This window comes from Alexandromys fortis, unplaced genomic scaffold (assembly GCF_014885135.2).
Source record: "Alexandromys fortis isolate MF-2015 unplaced genomic scaffold, M_Fortis_MF-2015_v1.1 scaffold_6, whole genome shotgun sequence".
Taxonomy (NCBI): Eukaryota; Metazoa; Chordata; class Mammalia; order Rodentia; family Cricetidae; genus Alexandromys; species Alexandromys fortis.
Genome location: NW_026067902.1, coordinates 8,172,212 through 8,193,040, shown reverse-complemented (window position 1 = coordinate 8,193,040; position 20,829 = coordinate 8,172,212). Strand labels below are relative to the sequence as shown.

General features: G+C 41.6%; 1 protein-coding gene across 2 annotated transcripts in view; it reads left to right on the top strand.

Annotated features, from left to right (window-relative positions):
- Positions 1-600: 600 nt before the first annotated feature.
- Pank2 (pantothenate kinase 2) overlaps positions 601-20,829 on the top strand; it is a 31,579-nt gene continuing 11,350 nt past the window's right edge. Inside the window, exons 1-4 of one of the 2 annotated variants that reach the window (XM_050133548.1) lie at positions 601-934; positions 14,485-14,837; positions 18,319-18,572; positions 19,937-20,113. In XM_050133548.1, coding sequence (XP_049989505.1) covers positions 682-934; positions 14,485-14,837; positions 18,319-18,572; positions 19,937-20,113 — 1,037 coding nt within the window. In that variant the 5' untranslated portion in view covers positions 601-681. Of the gene's footprint in view, positions 935-11,508; positions 11,526-14,484; positions 14,838-18,318; positions 18,573-19,936; positions 20,114-20,829 lie in introns of those variants that run through there. The other variant, XM_050133554.1, reaches the window with a different exon arrangement.

Sequence of the window (20,829 nt, the reverse complement as noted above, 5' to 3'; positions counted from 1 at the left end):
AGGAGGTAAGTGAAAGATTTAGAATCCACCTCCTCCCGCCAGTTGCCATGGAGACCAACCCCAGTCTTTTCTTTCCTTATGGTACCGGGAATGAAGGATAATAGCCAAAACACAAAGAGATGGTGCCTGTACCAGTACGGATGGTTGTTGGGCCCCTACCGCAGCTACAGAAACAGACCCAGACACAAAAGCTAAGGTGAGACGCGGCTCGAAGTCCTTCCCTCTGCTAACACTGGCTACTAGTGGCTTCGGGGGCTTTATCGGGCCAAAGAGGGCGCGATCCACGAGCGCCGGCTCCCGGCAGCGAGGAGAGACTAGGCGACGTCCGGGGAGAGTTCTACGGAGAAGGGGAGCCGCCCGGCCCTCCCCTCCCGTGTTTGCGCAAAAGGGGGCGCCCCTCGCTCGAGTCCTTCGTGGGCCGCCGCCATCGCTCCCCTCCTGCTCCGCTCTGTTGCCCTGAATGCCTGTCATTGGGTGGCAGCGCGGTACCCCGCGGCTCGAGTCGGGGAGCCGATTGGACTACAGCCCTGCCACTCGCCCTAAGTCAGCTCGGATTGGCTCGCTCCACGTTGGCGCAACGGAAGCGGCGGAAGCCCGCGTGCGCCTGCGCTAAGCGGGCTGCGCGAAGACGGCGAGGCGGCGCTGGGGGGCTGGCTCGGGCGGCAGCGTCGGCAGCTGCGGATGGGAGCGGGCCGGCTCGGCGCGCCTATGGAGCGCCAGGGCAGGGCTGCCGCCACCTCAGCCACTGCCGGCGAGTCGGCGTCCGCTGATGCCGAAGCGCGGAGGCGGGAGCCGCTCAGGCGCCGGGCGAGTAGCGCGGCGCCGCCGGGGTCCGGGGCGGCGGAGGGCGTGAGACGGGAACGGCCTGGCTCCCTCAGCGGCACCGCCTCGGTCGTCCGCCCGCGCGGCGAGGGCCTCCGGAAGAAGCGGCCGCGTAAGTGCCCCGGTCGTTGTTGGCGCGCGAGCGGTGCCCGCGCCTCGGGTCCCCGCCACTTCCCCCTTTCCCGCCTCCTGGACCGTTCTTCGGAGAATGCCTCGGCTTTCGTCTTGAGAAGGCGCCTCCTCTCCCAGACCCTTTGAATCCCCGATCGCGTTCACAAATCGAGCCTTTTATTTGGCGATTTCGAGCCCACTAGAAAATGGTTAACTGTTTCCGCCCCTCCCTGAAGCGCCACGGGTCTAAAATTCGACTCTGGGTCCGTACGCCTCTTTCTTGCTTTTCTTCCCGAGAGAATTCAGGTCATCTCGCACCCAGAGGTTTTCCCCCATTTTCCTCCTCCAGTTCTCGGGAATTCCGGTTTCAGCTGGAGCGTTCTGTGCACTAAGGCCTTTTCTTTGGATGGGTGTCGACTTGCTCCTCAGTTTTGCCTAGAGAGTTAACGCTTTCCAGAGAATTCGGTTTCTCACTATCAATTTGTGCGTGTGTGTTGCCTTGTGTATTTACTATGTTTAAAGTGTCAGTTGCCCTGATACTGTAATAGGAACTGTACAGCATAGCTGTGTTTTACATGTGGTGAAGACTTGGTTGTCAGATTACCACGAGGAAGGTAAATGATTAATGCAGGCTGTGAGAGTTAGGGAAAGTGGCCTGATATTCAGGACTGTGTTGGGTAGTTTGTGCCCAGCCCAGTTTCCCAGCTTTTCTTAATCGATGAGTTGAGTGATTGGATGTAGCTGTTTTGTCGTGGAAAGTTTGGAGAGTTGATAGATATATGTAAATATAGTTATTTTCATTTTGCAAGAGATTTGAAAATACCAGCCGCTTGGGAGGTGAAGGCAGAGGGATCTGAAGTTTTAAGACCCTGTCCTAAAAAAATAAAAATAAAAAACGTTTACTTGATTTAAATTTTTTTTTTTTTTATTTTTCGAGACAGGGTTTCTCCGTAGCTTTTTGGTTTCTGTCCTGGAACTAGCTCTTGTAGACCAGGCTGGCCTCGAACTCACAGAGATCCGCCTGCCTCTGCCTCCCGAGTGCTGGAATTAAAGGCGTGCGCCACCACCGCCCGGCTTGATTTAAATTTTTAAAATTACATTTATTTACGTGTGTGTGTGTGTGTGTGTGTGTGTGTATCAGAGGACAACTTCCCCTAGTTCTGGGGTTGGCAGGGGGAGTCACTCAATGAACCATCTCACTGACCCTGATGTACCTGGTTTTTTGTTTTTATTTTATTTATTTTTCTTTTATGTGCATTGGTGTTTTGCTTGCATGTCTGTGTGAGGGTCTCAGATCACTTGGAGCTGGGTTGCAGACGGTTGTGAGCTGCCATATGGGTGCTGGAAATTGAACTCCGGTTCTCTGAAAGAGCAGCCATTCCTCTTATCTGCTGAGCCATTTCTGCAGCCCCTGTTTGTTTTTAATTTAAGATGGATAATTGCTGTATAGCCAGGATGGATCCAGGACAGTCCTCCTGCTGCAGCCACCTTACTGCTGGGATTACAGATGTGCCACTACCATGCTCCTCTTAGGCCTTCATCTTCTTCCAGTAGTGGGTTTGAGCACAGGACTTTGTACATGCTGGTACGTGTTCTGTCACTGGGTATATTATAATATTCCTAGTCCAAGCACCCAAGTTTTGTTGTTTTGAGACAGTCTCACGTAGTCTAGGATTGCCTTTCACTCCTGATCCTCTTGTCCACCTCCCAAGTACTGAGATTACAGGCTATGCACCAAGCTCCTGATTTTTAAGCAACACAAAAACAATTTCTTTGTGGTCTTGTATTGCGGGATTTGACATGAGTGTCAATTCTAGAGGTTTAATGTGATGATTAGCTATTTGTAGATGGTTGGTTGTGGGGTATTACTTAGGATCAGTTCAGCCTTCAGAGCACCCGTGAGGTGTGTATGTGATGGTAGTCTGTTTCACTGAAATGTGCCCAGTGACAGGTGGCTACTCTGGTGGAATAGAAATGGAATTTAGGAATTTTAGCCTTTGTGCTTCTGCTCTTATCTTCTCTTTTACTGAATTATCTTACTAGTTTTTTTTTTGTTGTTGTTTTTCACTGTTTTAGGCCAAATGCAAACATGATCTTTTGTGTTCAAGGCTGTCTTGAGGGGAAAAATTGTGACTGCCAAGTACTGAACATAAAAAAATGACCTACAGTAAATTGCTTGCTTCAGTAGTATGAGGACCCAAGTTCAAATCACCATAACCCAGGTCAAAAGCTGGGCACACTGGCATGTGCCTGTAATACAGTGATGGCCATCCATGTAGGCAGATTCCTAGAAGTTCACTGGCTAGTTAAGCCTAACTTATTTGGCAGAGTTTCAGGCCAATGAGAGTCACTGTCTCAAAAAGTAGAAGGCACCTGTGGAGCTGCACACATGAACTTTAGTTTGCATTTGTGCTTTCTCATATATGAATGATGTAGAGTTAGAACAGATTCAGGGCCCAATTTAGTGGTTGGAATAAGAAGTGGAGAGGTCACCACTTTCATTCACACCTTTAATCCTAGCCCTTGGGAGCCAGAGGCAGGCGGATCTGTGACTTTAAGGCTTGTCTGGTCTGCAGATCAGTTCCAGGACAGCTACACACAGAAACCCTGTCTCAAAACAAAACAGATATGAAGAGGTGTTGAAAAAGCTGCCTTTGCCAGGTGTAGGTGGCCCATGCTTTTCATCTGATTGAGTAGTTTGGAGGTAAGAGGCAGGTGGATTCCTGTGTTGGAGGCTGGGATCACAGTTTTTTTCTGTCTCCAGGTCTTCTTTATCTGGTGCTGGGGTTTGAACCCAGAGCTTTCTGCATGGTAGGCAAGAACTTTGCACACTGAGCTACATCCCTTATTTTTTTCAAGTTTAAACAAACCATGGGCATTTATTTACTTATTTTTATATTTATTTACTTATTTATTTTGGTGTGTATGTATTTGTGTGCGAGTGAAGGGCATATATGGGGAGTTCACAGGACAAGCTGTGGAAATTGGTTTTCTCCTACTTGGTGAATCCTGGGGATTGAACTCAGGTGGTCAGGTTTGGAAGCAGGTGTCTGTACCCACTGGGATAGCCTACCAGCCTCTGATTTATTTTTTTAATATGGTGTCTGATATTTGCCATATTCCTTTTCTTTGCTTTATCTGATTGTCTGATAAATCATGAAAAACTGTATTTCAGATAATGAACCTGCTGAAGAAACAATTTTTTTTTGATTGTTGGAGATATGGTCTAACGTAGCTCAGGCTGGCCTTGAACTCATGATTTATCCACCTCAGCTTCCTCAATGCTAAGATTACAATTACAAGCAAGACCACCACTCTAGGATTCAAACAAGGTATTGACTGTTCTTATATCCATTTGATCTTCTGTACTACCCAGGGATACCCTGCTGCATGGAGAGCACAGCCTGTTGGCTGCTGAACCCTTCCAAGAGTGTACTTTAGCCGCAGCTCTGAGAGAGCCCTCTGACAACTAATTCTTTATTGAGAGAAGCCATCTGAGGTTTCTAATACTTTTCTTTCTTCCTTCCCCTCCTTCCCTCTCTCTCTCCTTTCCTGTCTGTTTTTCTTTTATCTCTTTAAAGACAGCTTCTTATAGCACAATTAATAAAAACCCAGAGACAGATATTAGGATTCAACCTGAAGGTCAGAAAATCAAAACAGCCAGCCACTGGCTTTTAACTCTACCTCAATGAAACTGTGTCTGAGAGCTGTCTTCTCCCACTTTGTAGTCTTTAGGGCTGGGATTAAAGGTTTACACCATTACTGCCCAGTTTCCATGGCAACTAGTGTAACTACTGGGATTAAAGGTGTGTGTCACCACTGCCTGATCTATAAGACTGACTAGGGTGGCTGTATTTCTCTCTGATCTTCAGGCAAACTTCATTAAAATACAAATGAAGTAATTACTGCAGGCTCTCTCTACACAGCCCTGGCTGTCCTGGATCTCTCTATGTAGATCAGGCTTTGAAATCACAGATACCTGCCTACCTCTGCCTCCTGAGTGCTGGGACCAAAGGCGTGAACCACTATGTTGAGCTTATGCTACTTTTCTGAGGCAGCTGTAACTAGTAGGAGCTAATTGTTTTGTAACCTGTGGTCATGATTTATAATACTGTTCTACTTCACTGTTGCTTGCACAGTGTGGTTTCCAGACTGGTTTCATCCTAGGCTTATGAATGAGAAAGGAGATGAGGGGCATGTGTGAGAAATGTAAAATATTACATAAATTTGGGTCAGAACGTGGGCTCAGCAATCAAGAGCATTTGTTTCTTTTGCAGAGGGTCTGGTTTGTGGCTCACAACTGTCTGTAAGTCCAGTCCCAGAGGATTTGCCTTCTTTGGACCTCTCAGGGCACCAGACACACATGAAGTGCACACATATATGGTCAAGCAAAGCACTCATAAACATGAAATAATAAAATAAATCTGGAAAATAGTTTTAATGTTGTAAGTGTATGGGCACATGTGCTGTGGTGTATGTGTGGAAGTCAGAGGAAAAGTCAGAGGAGTTGGTTCTCTCCCTCCACTTTGTGGGTTCCAGGGATTGAACTCGGGCTTAGTGGTAAGTGCCACTACTTACTGCCATCTTACTGACCCAGAAGTTCTTTAAAGATTTTAGATTAGGTGGGTGTTCTCTCGCAGGATGAGAAAATACTCAGAGATATTTTAAAATTTCAGGAATTGCCAGGGAGATGGTTTAGTGGTAAAAACACTTGTCATGTGTTGTGAGAAATTTTGCCCTGGATGGAGAAGGCAGACTCTCCCCATCTTGTCCTAAGATTCTAATGACAAACCAAAGTTCACACTAAGGAATCAGTGAGCTAACTAGGGTTATCTACAGCCTAAAAGCCACATTGCAAGGTGTGGACTTAGCATGGATGATGGCTTCCCTAAGACTAGCCCCTCCCCAAGGAGCCATGTGTAGTTAGCGCAGCATTGCATACACAGATGACTGGGATTAGTGGTTGATTCTCAGGTGAGGATCCAGCGACCCTTCCTACCCCTTCCTTCTGTGAAAGAACATTAGCTTAGCAGTCAGCAAGCCCAGTTTTGATACTCTTTGGAAGTGGTATAGTTGAATTCATGAACCCAGAACCCTCTGTAATCCCAGCCTTTCTACAGCGAGATGGGAGGCAGAGACAGTAGAATTGGCTAGAAGCAAAAACAGAGTCCCTATCTCAGTAAAGTAGAAGAAGAGAACTGACTCCTGAAAAGTTGTCCTATAACCTCACACACGTGCTGTTGGCACAAGAGAATAAAGAAAATAAATTATGAAGGCTAGGACCATAGCTATTTGGTTCAGTACTTGCCTATCATGCAGAAATCCTTGATTGATCTCCAGGATTGTATAAACCAGGTGTGGTAGCACCTGTATATAATCCCAACACTAAGGAGGACAACAAAGGAGGATAAAAAGTAAGAAGTTGAAGTCATTTTTGGCTATAAAGTGAATTCAAGACTCGTCTGGGATATATATATATAAGATTCTATCTCAAAAAAAACTGGACGGTGGTAGCACATGCCTTTAATCTCAGCACTCAGGAGGCAGATGCAGGCAGATTTCTGTGAGTTTGAGGCCAGCCTGGTCTAGAGAGTGAGTTCCAGAACAGGCCCCAAAGCTACACTGAGAAACCCTGTCTTGAAAAACAAAAACAAAAACAAAAAACCTAAAAAAATATGTGGTAAAGATGTAATTCAGAGTTCTTGCCTGGCAAATATTTGGCAATTTTAGCATTACTTTAAATAGGTAAAAATGATGACAGCAAGACACTAATAATAGCTACCGCTACCAATTTTTAGGTGTTTGTTAGACACTGTGTCCCAGGTATTTTATTTAGGCCTCATTATCCATTGAGGTAGCAGTTTTTGTGTGAGAGAGAATGTGTGTGTGGTGTGTGCAAGTGAGAATTCAAATGTACACATGGTCTTGAGCAGAACTTAAGGTGTTTTCTATTGCTGTGTGATTGTTTGAGTCAGGGTCTCTTACTAACAGGGTGCTGACCCTATCAGTAAGGATGGCTAATCAGTGAATTCTTGGGACCCGCTGGTCTCCATCCCCTCATGTTGAAGTTACATGCATGCATGGATATGCTGAGGTCTCTTTATGTGCTATCTAGGGATTTGTGCTTGCAGAACATAAGTCTCTATTCACTGAGCCACCTTCCCCTTCTTTCAATTTCCAAGTGGAAAAGTAGGCTTAGTGAAACTTTAAAAATTTGTTTGAGATATAATGACATACAGTAAAACATTTTGGTAATATATATATATATACAGTAAAGTGTACAGGTGTTTAGGAAGTATGGGTCAGAGTCCTACTTGGTGTTGTAGAGGAAAAGCTCTTTGAAGATGACTCCTTATATGATATAGCTCACGAGGGAGCTCTTTGGAACTTGGTGAGTTTTGGACTCATTGCCAATCATGGGATATCCTGAAATTTTATTAGTCTAGAAAACAAAGCTTTTTGTAGCTTGTCAATACTAATTTAGAAAAGAGGTTCCTTGACTTTTGGGGAATATTGGTGTTGGTTGAGTGGCGCTGGTTGTGTTTTAAGTGTTCTAGGTTTGTTTGGAAACCAAAAGGTCTACTCTGCCCACTCCCCACCCCCCTTCACGTGATAAAGATTTTTTAGTGCTTTTGATTTTATGTTTTTTTTCCTTCTTCATTGTGAAGTACTTAAAACCTTTTGTTGTGGTTATATGATTTGTGTGTGTGCATGTGCACATGTGCAGGCATGTGTGGGCCATGGCATGGGGTGGAGATCAAAGGACAATTTTGAGTTTGGGTCCTTGTCTTCCATTTTGCTTGAGACAGGTTCCCTTTGTTTGCTAGCTGGCCCATGAATTTTGGGGGTTCTCCTGTCTCCACCTCCTACCTACCTTTAGGAATGCTGGGACTGCAGATGGGAGCTGAGGTGCTCAACTCCTTTCATATGTGCTGGGGACTAAGGCCTATAGCTTCCAGATTTTACAGTAAGCACTTTACCCATGGAGTTAGCTTCTGTCCCTTGAGATTTTTATGAGTTGTTCCCCCCCCCCCCCCCCAACTAATCTTAGGGTCTCTTTTAAACTTTGGTTACAAAGATACTTAATTTTAAAGTCTCTCCATATGAACCTTTTCATCTTTGACTTTGTAAATTAATTAATTTATAGAGAAAAGTTAGGGACTAGAAATAGCTCAGTTGTAAGGTGCTTGTGCAGAAATGGAGACCTGATTTGTATCCTAGCACCCACTTTTAAAAGCATGATGCAGGTCTAAGATTGGGGCTTGCAGTATACACAAAAGCTTAAGTTCTGAGTTTAGTGAGACTCATACAGTAAGGTGGACAAATGACTGAGGAAGATACTCAGTGTTGACTCCTGGCTCCCATGTGCACACCCAGTCAAACACATGAAGCTACTAATTACTAGAATATCTCACCCCCACCTCACTTCATGCATTCTAGGCAAGCACTCTACCACTGAGCTTTTATGTTCCTAGCCCTGTCACTGTTTGCTTACGTATGTATGTATGTATGTATGCATCCATCTGTTTATTTCATTTTTACAACAGGGTTTCTATGTATAGCTCAGCACTCTGGTTGTCTTGGAACTTGCACTGTAGACCAGACTGGCCTTGAACTCAGAGATCTACCTTCTTCTGACTCTTGAGTATTATTATTGTTATTATTATTACTACTATTATTGCTATTATTTTAGTAGAAAATTTTAATAGAAATAGAGACAATTTAAGAAAAAGAAGACAGTTTCAAGAATGGGAGTGTACTAGTAGGCTTGCAAAATGTATGTACTCAAAAGCTACTTTTTTCTGTTTTAATGACTTTTCTAAGACGTCATTGATCAGTAGTACTGTAGCTTTATGCACAATATTTTCCTGTTTTTAGTTATATCTTCCTTTTGGTGTGTGTACATGTACACACGAATGTGTAGGTATGCATGCCCCTACAGGTGTGGAGGTCAGAAGACATTGGGTGTCTTGTTCTGTACCACCTACCTTTTTTTTTTTTTTTTTTTTTTTTTTTGAAACTGGGTCTCTCACTGAACTTGGACCTAGGCTGGTGGCCAGCAAGCCTCAACATCCTCCTGTTTCTACCCTCCACAGTGATGGGGGAAATAGACATCTGTGCAGCAACAACCACCTTTTTACCTGAGTGCTGGGCTACTAACTTAGGTTCTACTCCTGTACAACAGGTGCTCCAACCACTGAATCAGCTTTCCAGCTCTTATTTTTTTCCCCCTGACTATTGTGCTTTATAGCCCTCGCTACCCTGGATATTGTGGTAATGCTCCTCCTGTTCAGCCTCCAGAGTGCTAAGACTACAGACATGCATTTCCATATCTGGCTTGCTTCTGCCTACTCTAGGTCTGATCCGCTTTGTTTTTCTAGCACTTGAAGTTGTACATGTCATTATATACGTGTATTTTTCTTTGATGACATAGGCTTACACTATGTAGCCCAGACTGTCCTTGGACTTGTAGTCTGTAGATGAAAGTTTCTGTCCTGCCCATCAGTTCCCAGATAACCAACACAGAGGCTCAATATTAATTACAAATGCTCGGCTGGTAACTCAGGCTTATTACTAAATAGCTCTTATAACTTAACCCATTTCTATTAACCTATGTATTGCCATGTGACTCGTGGCTTTACCTGTCTTGCTTTACCAGCATGTCTTGCCCCCTCTTTGTCTCCTCATGACTCTACTGACTCCACCCTTCTTCCCAGCATTCTCAGTTTGACTGCCTATACTTCCTGCCTGGCTACTGGCCAGTAGGTGCTTTATTAACCAATGATGTTATTCCACAGCAATTCTCCTTTTGTCTAGTTAAAAAGGAAGGTTTTAACTTAACATAGTAAAATTATATGTAACAAAACAGTTATTAAGGAAGAATTACAGTTATAATATGTAGCCCATTTGTATTTGGCAAATTTAGAGAAAATACTGTTATTTTTATTACTCTAAAGTTTTATACCTAATTAACCTTTTATCATAACTAAGGAAAACTTCAGCTATGACTATCTAGTCTTCAAATTCATTAAAGACCCCAGAAGGGTGAAATGTTACCTAACTACAAGGACATCTTGCTTGCTATCAGGACAGTCAGTCACCCTAGGTTCTTCTGTAACGTTGGGGTATCTATCTTTGGCTAAAGGTCTTGTATATCTGACACATTTCTGAGAAGCAGGGAATTTTGAAGGACTGTCCTACCTTGCCTTGGCAAAGTTTGACAGTTGCCTTTTTTGTGTCCTTCTGGTCCAGTTAGGACAGTATACTGTCAGCAGTTGAGACAAGGACATTCTTTTTTGTTTGTTTGTTTGTCGTCCCCCCCCTTTTAAATGGCTAGCTTTTGCTATAAGGAAAGTAAACTCTATACAGAGTTTCTTCAATGCCTATTATCTTCTCTGAAGTAGATTGGTGCTTTCAGGAGCAGACATGTCTCACTGCAAAGAAAAGCCTTAGGTTATTAAACATATTAAATGCCATATTCTGTAGGTCTTTGAAGTGTTTGAAAATTGTCTATCTAAATATCTCTTTATGACCTTGAAAATATACCTAACCTAACTATAAGTTTGACAATAATAGATGACTATTAATCTGTATTTCTTAATTATACTTTACTTTTTAATTGAGTTGCATAAGCATAATACCCCAGACAAGAGTAGAAACATACATATAGTATAGTAAAAATAACTTTAAATTTGTATCAATAAACCAAAGTCCATACCAGTGTAAAATATTTTGAGATTAATAGTTGTTTTTTGGTTTAAGCTGAGCATTTATAATTGATACTAAATACCTGTGTAGGTTATTTGGGAACTGGGGACGAGGAAAGAAAAGTCCACCTACAGTAATCCTGTTCCAGCTTCAACTCTTGAGCACTAGAATTACATGCTTGTGCCACCATACCTAGCTTAAAATTTGTTTTAGCTGGGGGAGGGGGAGGGAAAGGGGAGGCGGTGGTGGGGAAGAGACAGAAATCTTTAATGAATAAATAAAATAAAAAATTAAAAAAAATTTGTTTTAGCTGTGTGTAAAAATATTCCTGTTTACAGAGATCTGTGTGATGTTTTGACTCATGTATCCATTGTATGTTTAAATCATTAATGTTTGTTAGCATGTCTACTCAAATTAATTTCTCTCTGGTGAAAACCTGCAAAATCTTTTAGGGCTGGGGATACATCTAGGTGGTGGGGTGTTCACATTACAGTATGTGAGACCCTGGGTTGGATCTCCTGGCTATCCCCACCCCTAAACAGATTTATTACCTGTATCTAGTTATTTGAAAATCTTATGTTCCTTTTCTCTTCTGGAGCTGCTTTTATTATTTTTTTTAATTTTATTATTATTTTTTTATTTTTTGACATGGGGTCCCATGAAGTACTAGCTGGCCTGGAACTCGACATGTAATCATGCTGGTCTTGAACTTGCAATGGTCCCCCTGCCTTTGCCTCCCGAGTACTTTTGTTTTGTTTTAAAGCGTCCCTTTTTTGTTCTTGTCTCCAGTTGTTCAGTCTTTTTCTCTTTCCTTTTCCTACAAGACAGATGTGCTGCGTTCACTTTCTACTCCTTTCCTCCTTGATGTCCTTTGTTGAAATTGTGTAAGTATTTTAGATCTTAAAGTTAGCATGCATTTGTTCCTCTACTAATAGCTAATGGGTAAAAGTCTTTCTTACAGCTCTTGGAAATGTAAAATTATGCTATTGTGCATTAATATAAATCAGAGACTTTGACTAGCAGTCCTTGTGTGTGAATTTTGTTGTGAATTCCTGCTTGAAAGCTGGTTGACTAGCTAACACTTAAATCTTTCCCTTTCTTTTTTGGAGCCTATGTTCCTGTGTCTTCTAATACTCATGTTACTGATGAAGAGCACTGCTTACCTTTGTATAATTTATGCCTATTCCTAGGAACTTTGGTTCTTATGGTTTTCTGAAATTTCAGTAAGATTTCTTTGCTTGGGACTGGAGAGATGGCTCTGTGTTTAGGAGCACTGGCTGCTTTCCCAGAGGACCCAGATCCAATTCCCAGCAACTACATGGTAGCTCACAACTGTCTGTAACTCCAGTTTCAGGGAATCTGACACCTTCATACCAAATGCTCATAAAATAAAGTTAAATAAATATTTAAAAATATTTCTTTACTTATTTTTATTTTTTGAGACAGAGTTTCTCTCTTAGCCTTGACTCTGATGGGACTCTCTACTGACCTCAAACTCACAGAGAAATACACTTTTACCTCTGCCTCCCAAATGCTGAGATTAAACCCCCAACTTCTTTATTTTTTTTTTTTTTTTTGAGACAAGGTCTAACTGTGGAGCACTAGGTAGCTTAAAACAGAGATCTGCCTGTGCTGGGACTAAGTACCATATCTGACTCCGGTAGGATTTTTTTTTTAAGTCTTCCCAAGTGTTTCCACTCTGTCCTGAGAAATTTCTAGAGCTTGTAAAAGATAAGGCTTTGGGCTTTTAATTCTACCTCTATTTCTGACACTTTTGTACTTGAGAGACAAGCTGAGAGGATTTCTTAGTTTTGTCTTCTACTTAGTGCATCTGCACTCCCATTTTACTGCTAAGTGTATTTGTATGGTTTAGAGTATATAGCTCTGTGATTCTCACACCCTGACCTGTACCTCTGAAGTCCTTCCTCTCTTTAGCAGTGTGATCATACAGTTGGCTTTCTCTCCTCGCTGTGGAAGTGATCAGTTTGTATTTCCTAGAGACCGTAGCATTTTCTGGAAGACTTTTTTCACTCGGCTTGTTCTTGAGTTTCATAGGTAAATTTATGTTTTCTTTTTGCAAGGGCAAGTGTTGAAAGCACTCCCCCCTGATTAGGAACAAACTCTATTCATCTATTTTTTAAAAAAATATTTGTTTTGGCCGGGCGATGGTGCCGCACGCTTTTAATCCCAGCACTCGGGAGGCAGAGGCAGGCGGATCTCTGTGAGTTCGAGACCAGCCTGGTCTACAAGAGCTAGTTCCAGGACAGGCTCTAAAGCCACAGAGAAACCCTGTCTCGAAAAACAAAAAAACAAAAAAAAAAGATATTTATTTTAAAATTGTGTATATGTGTTTGTGTGTCAATATGTGCATGTGAGTATAGATGCCAGAGGAGGCCAGAAGAGTGCTGGATCTCCTGGAGCTGAGTGACATGCAGTGATGAGCCACCTGATGGGAGTGCTGGGAACGGAACTCTGGTCCTTTGCAAGAGCCGTATACGTTCTTTTCCTCTGAGCCATCTCTCCAGCTCCTATTCATCACTTTTACACAAACTTATAAGTATCTGATTCTGTTTGCTTTTGAAAATCATGCATTAATTCTTGTAGTTTTAGCAGTTTTTAGTTTCTAATTTTTTCACAGATGAGATCACATTATGTGTCTGAAGACGTTTACTATTCATTATTCCTGCAACTCTTTCTTCAGATACTTTCTCTTTTTTGTGGCACTTGTTCCCTTTTGGTGATTCATCCTTAGGTGAGAATTGCTGTTGATCTGTAAATGGCTGTAGATTCTGTTTATTGTCTCCTAGGATGGGGTATAGTGGGGAGATGGGTGGAAGCTGTCCTTCCTTGGTGTGGCACCAGCCAAGTGGATGCCATCCTGACTTTGTGTCTCTGATCCATGTATTCAGGGAAAAGATTGTTTACCTTTGTGAGGGTGAGAAGTAGTCTTGGTCGAGTTGCTCCAGGTGTTTCCTGACCATATCCCATATCAACATGACTGCTGAAACTTGTCCATGTGCCATCCTTGGCAGCCACTCTGTCTGCTGCTTGGGTAGAGCACCCCTGTGTGCTTGCCACCTTCACAGCTGTTTCCAGAGCTTTATTAGCGTTCCTGTTGGTTCAGAACAGACACTGACTAGATTTTTGTGTGTGTTCCAGAGTTATTTTAGGGGAGAATGTTAATAAACTTAAGACTTCATTAGTCATTTCTAGATTTAGGTTTGGGAAGGCACATCTATGTTCAGCCTAAAACCTATGGAAGCCAGAAGAGGATATCATATCCCCTGGAACTGTAGTTAAATGTGGTTGATTTTAAAGTGTGTTTTGGCAGCAGATAGCTTGGACTTAAAGTCCCTTGAAACCTTTTATTTTTAAGCTGCCAGTATTTTCCTTTTTTTGGCTTCCCAGAGAATGAACCTAGGGCCTGGTGTATATATAGTAGATTAAGTACTCTATCCCTAAGCTGTACGACTAGCCCAGAATAGCACTGAGAGGAACTGACCCTGGAGAGTCTTAGGTCAGGCTGGACCTTTCCGAGCTCTGTGGTCTGAGCGCTCCTTCCTTTGAGCTGAAGGAAGGCTGAAGATTTTGTTTCAGTCTTTGTTTTTCAGGGTTGAAACTTGTTAGCTTTTAAATATTTCACAGTATAGTTTGGGCATACAGAAATGTTAGTTTGTCCTGATACTTTGATATTTTTGATTCACATTTCTTTTTCCCAAACCTTTTAGTTCAGAATTTTATTTCTTAGAAACCATAGCCTATGGAATAAGTTGCTAGTCAAGTAAATATAAACTTTTATTTTTAGAAAAAGGTGTTTTTACTTTTTTTTTCTTTCCCATTTAGATTTTCCATGGTTTGGCTTGGATATTGGTGGAACCCTAGTAAAGCTGGTTTATTTCGAACCTAAAGACATCACCGCTGAAGAAGAAAAGGAGGAAGTGGAGAGTCTGAAAAGCATTCGCAAGTACCTGACCTCCAATGTGGCTTATGGATCCACAGGAATCCGGGACGTGCACCTTGAGCTGAAGGACCTGACTCTGTGTGGACGCAAAGGCAATCTGCACTTTATACGCTTTCCCACTCATGACATGCCTGCTTTTATTCAAATGGGCAAAGATAAAAACTTCTCGAGTCTCCACACTGTCTTTTGTGCCACTGGAGGCGGATCATACAAATTTGAGCAGGATTTTCTCACAGTATGCATTTTTTAGCTTATATACAATTTATGGAAATTTGATTGTTTAAAATGATGCCAATTACAAGTGGTAGAATCACTTCCATTTTATAATGGAGCTTGACTATTCTTGAGGGAAATGAACATTATATAAACAAGTGACAGTCAGTAGTTGATCTTCTCGCACTTGTTGGGTAGTGTGCTTCTTACCTGGTTAAAATATGTTGATGTATATCAGCATAGCATTTTAACAATTCTTTAGAGTGAAAACTTTGACTATGGGATAAGCACAATAAGAGTCTATGAGGAATACCATAATTACATTTTATTAAGGAGTTTAAAAACTGAAAAATTTAGTCCTGGGCTAGGGAGATGGATCAGTCAGTAAAGTGTTTGGAGGACCTGAGTTCATTCTTCAGAACCCACATAAAAAGACTGAATGGGCTGGAGAGGTAGCTCAGCAAGGACCTAAGTTCAGTTCCCATACCCATGTCAAAACAGCCCATAACTCCCTGCACTTTCAGTGTTAGGGTATATGATAGCACCTGTGGTCTTCTTGGAAATGCATATACAAAGCCATAAATAAAAATTTATTTGGTTTTGGTGGTCTACGCCTTTAATCTCAACAGTACTCATGAGTCAGAGGCAAGTGGATTTCTTCTGAGTTTGAGGTTAGCCTCAGATCAGTCAAATGGAAATAAAATAACAATAAAACTGGGTATTGCCCCAGCACTAGGGAGGCAGAGACAAGTGGATCCCTGGGGCTCATTGGTAGCTTCCATGGAAAACTCCAGGCTAATGAAGACTCAAGAAAAAAGTAGATGTCACCTGAAGAAAAACATCTCCGGTTGTCTTCTGATCTCCACAGGGCCACAAAACTACTTCCAACCTTGTGTACCACATAGTTTCTCTTCTGCCACCGCAGTTATTTTCCAGCATGTCTGGTTAAAAGTATTTTGGGGAGTATGGGGGGCTGGAGGGATGACTGATTAGTTAAGAGCACTGGCTGCTTCTCTGGAGTACCCAGGTTTGAGTCCTAGCACCCACATGGTGGCTCATAACCGTGTACTGTGTGCAACTCAAGTTTCAAGGGATCCTAGTATATACATATAGTATACATACATGCAGGCAAAGCCTCGTACACATAAAATTTTAAAGTACCGGGCAGTGGTGGCACACACCTTTAATCAGCACTTGGGACAGCTAGAGCAGTCACATAGAGAAGCACTGTTTCAAAAAACAAGATTGTTAAAAGTTCTTTTCAGGCATTAGAACTGCCGGCAGAGCTGTTGTGCACAAACTAGGCAAATACAATCCCAGCCTCTGCTCTTCTTGCCAGCCAAGTTTTTCAACCAATCTAAACTCCTAAGGCCAGGAGAGCACTGAGCATTAGGTTTTGATTTCCTTTAGTGAACACTGCAAGGTCTTGAGGCTAGATCTTTTGTGGGTCAATGTGGTGAAGGTGTGAGTACTAACAAATGAATTGCGCAATACTCCAGCTTTCAGAGGCAGTGCATGCAGAGTTAAAATGTCTTCACTAACCTGTTTTCATACTACCAAATGAGAATATTTGACAGAGGGAGGTTTTCCCTTTGTCTCTGTCAACACAAAGGGTAGCTCTTGCTTCATAGGAATTAAGTTTATTCTGAACCAAATAAAAGTAGCCAGTCTTGGCAACACAAATTTGGACTGCTCTGAACAGCACGAATGACATCTTTTTTGTGGGAGAGGTTACAGAGCAAAAGGAAGCCATAAGGCAGTGCCTTTCAAAAAACATTGGTGAAGTCATCAGGTTGGCAGGTGCTAATAAGTTTTAGATGTTGTCTAATGACTTTTTTAAGCTAGTGGTCTACTAATACATTCCAAAGATTTTAGCTGATAGTCTAAATGGATGTTAAGTATAAAAATTGGTGATGGCTATTGAGAATACTAAGGACCAGTTAAGAACTAACCAGTTAGTCGGTATGCAGACTCGCCAACATGTACCTGGCTTTTCCAGGGAACTTGAGTTTATACTGTTTTTATGTCTCACTCTTTACCCTTATGTGTCACTACATACTTTATGGCCTTTCCCTTTTCTGATTCTCTCCCCATCCCCCAACTGGCTGTTATAATCCTAGCAGAAATGACATTCACTAGCTAATAAGGTTTTATACTCTTTTTTGTTGTTTTTGTTTCAAGACAAGGTTTCTCTATATAGCTTTGGAGCCTGCCCTGGAACTTGTTCTGTAGGCCAGGCTGGCCTTGAATTCAGAGAGATCCACCTGTCTCTGCCTCCCAAGTGTTGGGATTAAAGGCGTGCGCCACCATGTCTGGCAGGTTTTACAGTCTTCCCTTGATTTTTCTTGTTTATTGGTTTTCAGTGGTTTCTTTTCTATCTATGAATTCAGGTAAGGAGTGGAATAGCAAGTGCTCCTTTATGAGAGTCTCCCAGTGGACTCTCGGTCATAACTGTTAGGTAGGTGGAAAAGGTTTCTGTTTCCAAGATGCTGTAGTAGCCCCATTGCAACAAATATTTGAAAATCATTCAGGCCATGAACAGAGTCTCAGTTGTGTGAGGATTCAAGGGAAGAGTGCAGACTGGACTACATATCCTGTTTATTTGTTTAATTTTTTTGTTGGTTTTGTTTTTTGTTATTTTTCAAGACAGGCTTTCTCTATATAAAAGCCCTTGCTGTTATGGAACTCGCTTTGTAGACCAGGCTGGCCTCAGACTCACAGAGATCTGCCTGCCTCTGCCTTCCAAGTGCTGGGATTAAAGGCGTGAACCACTGCTTCCTGGCCTGGACTATGCATTTTAGGAATAGGTTCTTAGACATTGATGCAGACATACTCAATAAAATACTGGTAAACCAAATCCAAGAACACATCAGAAAAATCATTGACCATGATCAAGTCAGCTTCATCCCAGAGATGCAGGGATGGTTCAAATTTGTCAGTGTACATGATATCTTCAAGGTCTTGGAGATAGCAGGGATACAATGAACTTTCCTAAACACATAAAGGCAATATATAGCAAGCCAATAGCCAATATCAAACTAAATGGATAAGCCATGGTCTCAACTACATCTCTGTTTTCACTGTCTTTCAGCAGTGGTCCTATGTTCTGTTGGTCACCTGTGACTTGGCACACAGCCCCACAGTTGTAGTGGTTTGGATGGAGACTCTTTGGGTCTGTGGGAACCAGAGTTTGTCTTGCCAGTCCATCCTCCTGTTTCCTTCCCCCAGATCTGCTCTACAAGCACATATAAATGCCACACATCCATGGGCAGGCATGCTTTTATGTTTCCTTCAGTGTACAGATGTCTTTTTTAAGTGAAATTTAAAATTTTTCTGTTGGTTGCCAGAGATAGTGGCTCATACCTGTAGTCCTAGCACTTAGCAAGTGGGGGCAAGAGGATTTGGGACCAGCTTAGGTTACAGTGAGACTTTGGTTCAGAAAACCATATTTAAAAAATTGTTAGCTTATTAGAAAATCTGATTACTTTCTTATTTTATTACAGATAGGCGACCTTCAACTTCACAAATTGGATGAATTGGATTGCTTAATAAAAGGAATTTTGTACATTGACTCAGTTGGATTCAATGGACGGTCACAGTGCTATTATTTTGAAAATCCTGCTGATTCTGAAAAATGTCAGAAGTTACCATTTGATTTGAAAAATCCATACCCTCTGCTTCTGGTGAACATCGGCTCAGGTGTTAGCATCTTAGCAGTGTATTCCAAAGATAATTATAGGAGGGTCACAGGCACCAGGTAAATCTTTCATATAAGTCATTGCTTATACTTGATATAGGTTTACTGAGTTCTCAAGTATCACAGAACCATACTTATAGCACCCATTAAAATTTTTGAAACTTGCAAGGAAGCATTGCTTCTTTTTAAACATTCTGATATCATGAGCTCTTTTAATCTCTTTTGCTTAGGTTTTATTGTTGTTTCATTGAGTGTTGGCTCAACAAGAGTCATTGCATCCAAGTTTATGGTGTGCGTATATAAAGTAGCTGAAGTTAACCAGGTAGACTTTTGGAAGAGAAGGCAAGAAAAAGGCCTTCCTTTGAAACCTCTAGATTTTGTACATATACATGCATACATGCTTTAACATGTGCATACATGTACTTACACCACAGGATGGTATAAGGTGATCAGGGGATGACCGTAGGATAAGGGATATTGATATTTATGGGATGGTGTGTGTGATAATTTGATTGAGGATGCCCCCCCCATAGACTCATATGTTTTAATATTTGGTTCCCATTAATGGAAATGTTTGAGAAGGATTAGGAAGTGTGGCCTTGTTGGAGGAGCTGTGTTACTGAGGGTGGGCTTGAAGATTTCAAAAGCTGGGCATTCTTAGCTTTCTCTGTTTCAAGATGTGAGCTTTCAGCTAGTGCTCCAGTGCCATGCCTGCCTACTGTCATGCTCTCTGCCATGATAGCCGTGGACTCTACCACTGAAACTGTGTGCCCCAAATAAACTCTTTTCTATATAGGTTGTTTTGGTCATGGTGTCTTATCACAGTAATAGAAAACTAAGGCAGTATGGATCTAGAAGTTGAGGTACTGATAACTAGAAAAAATGATTTGAAAAGGGAGAATTAGATGAAAGAAGAGAATGAATGTTTTAGTTAATGTTCAAGGGTTATTTGAGGAAAAGGAACTGAGGATTTGATTAACTTTACCTAATGAGTATTAGCCAACAAATGAGAGTAGTTTGGGGAAGAAAGGTTTCAATAGAGGGATCTTGTGGTTTAGTGACAGGTGCTGGAATGACTTCAGAGGTCATTTTGCACTTGAAGACAGAAAGTAGGTGCCAGTATGACGCTGGGTATGTTGGCCTTACTTATGTGTGCCTGAGGCTTTTCATCCTTGGCAAGAGTAGACTGCACATAGACAGGGAGATGGGCTCTATATATTTTTCTACTTTGTTGGCTCACATAGATATATGCATTTTGTGCTTATGAGGCACTTGTATTTATCTTCTTGAAAATTTACTGGTATCATGCATGATTTAGCTGGGACAAGAGTAGACTGATACATGAATGTTGTTTTGGGGTTCATAAGTCTTAACATCCCATTCCTGTGTTTTAAAAATACTACATTGTTTGTTTTTAATCATAGTCTCGGAGGAGGAACTTTCTTTGGTCTCTGCTGTCTTCTTACTGGCTGTAGCACTTTTGAAGAAGCTCTTGAGATGGCGTCTCGTGGGGATAGCACCAAAGTGGACAAATTAGTTCGAGACATTTATGGAGGAGATTATGAAAGGTTTGGATTGCCAGGATGGGCTGTGGCTTCAAGGTAAGGGAGTATGTACATAGTAAGAAACATAGGAGTAAAATCCTGTTAGATATATGTTTTATTTTAAGCAGTTTCATTGAAATGTAATTTATAAAGTTACCTGTTTAAAGTATTTAATTTGGGGCTGAAGATGTAGTTCAGTTAATAAAAAGTATGTACTAATATGAAGCCCTGCACTAGTGTATATAATCCCAGCACTGTATAAACTGGGTATGGTACATACCTATAGTCTCAGCCCTGGGATGGAGACAGGAGGATCAGGAGTTCAGATCATTCTCTGCTTCATAGTGAATTGGAGGCTAGTCTGGTATACACAAGCACTTGTCTTTTTTTTTTTTTTTTTTAAATATGTAAAATTTTTAGTGGTTTGTTGTATTTTTACAGAATTTTGCAGCTATTTCTATAATTCAATTTCAGAACATTTTTATCATTTTAGAAAGAAACCTTGCAGTCCTTAGCTGCCACTTTTTTATTTTACCCTTCCACCCTTCCCAAGGCTACTTTTTTCTGTTGCTGTGGATTGGTCTGAACATTTTATATATATGGTATCATATAGTATGATCTGTCATGAGCAGCTTCATGTCACCTAGTGCAATGTTTATATAATTCTTTTTATTGTTGAGTGATGTTATGTGAATATACCATATCTTATATATTTATTAATAACATTAGGTGTTCCTTTTTTTGTCATTAATAGTACTGAAGACCTGTGTACT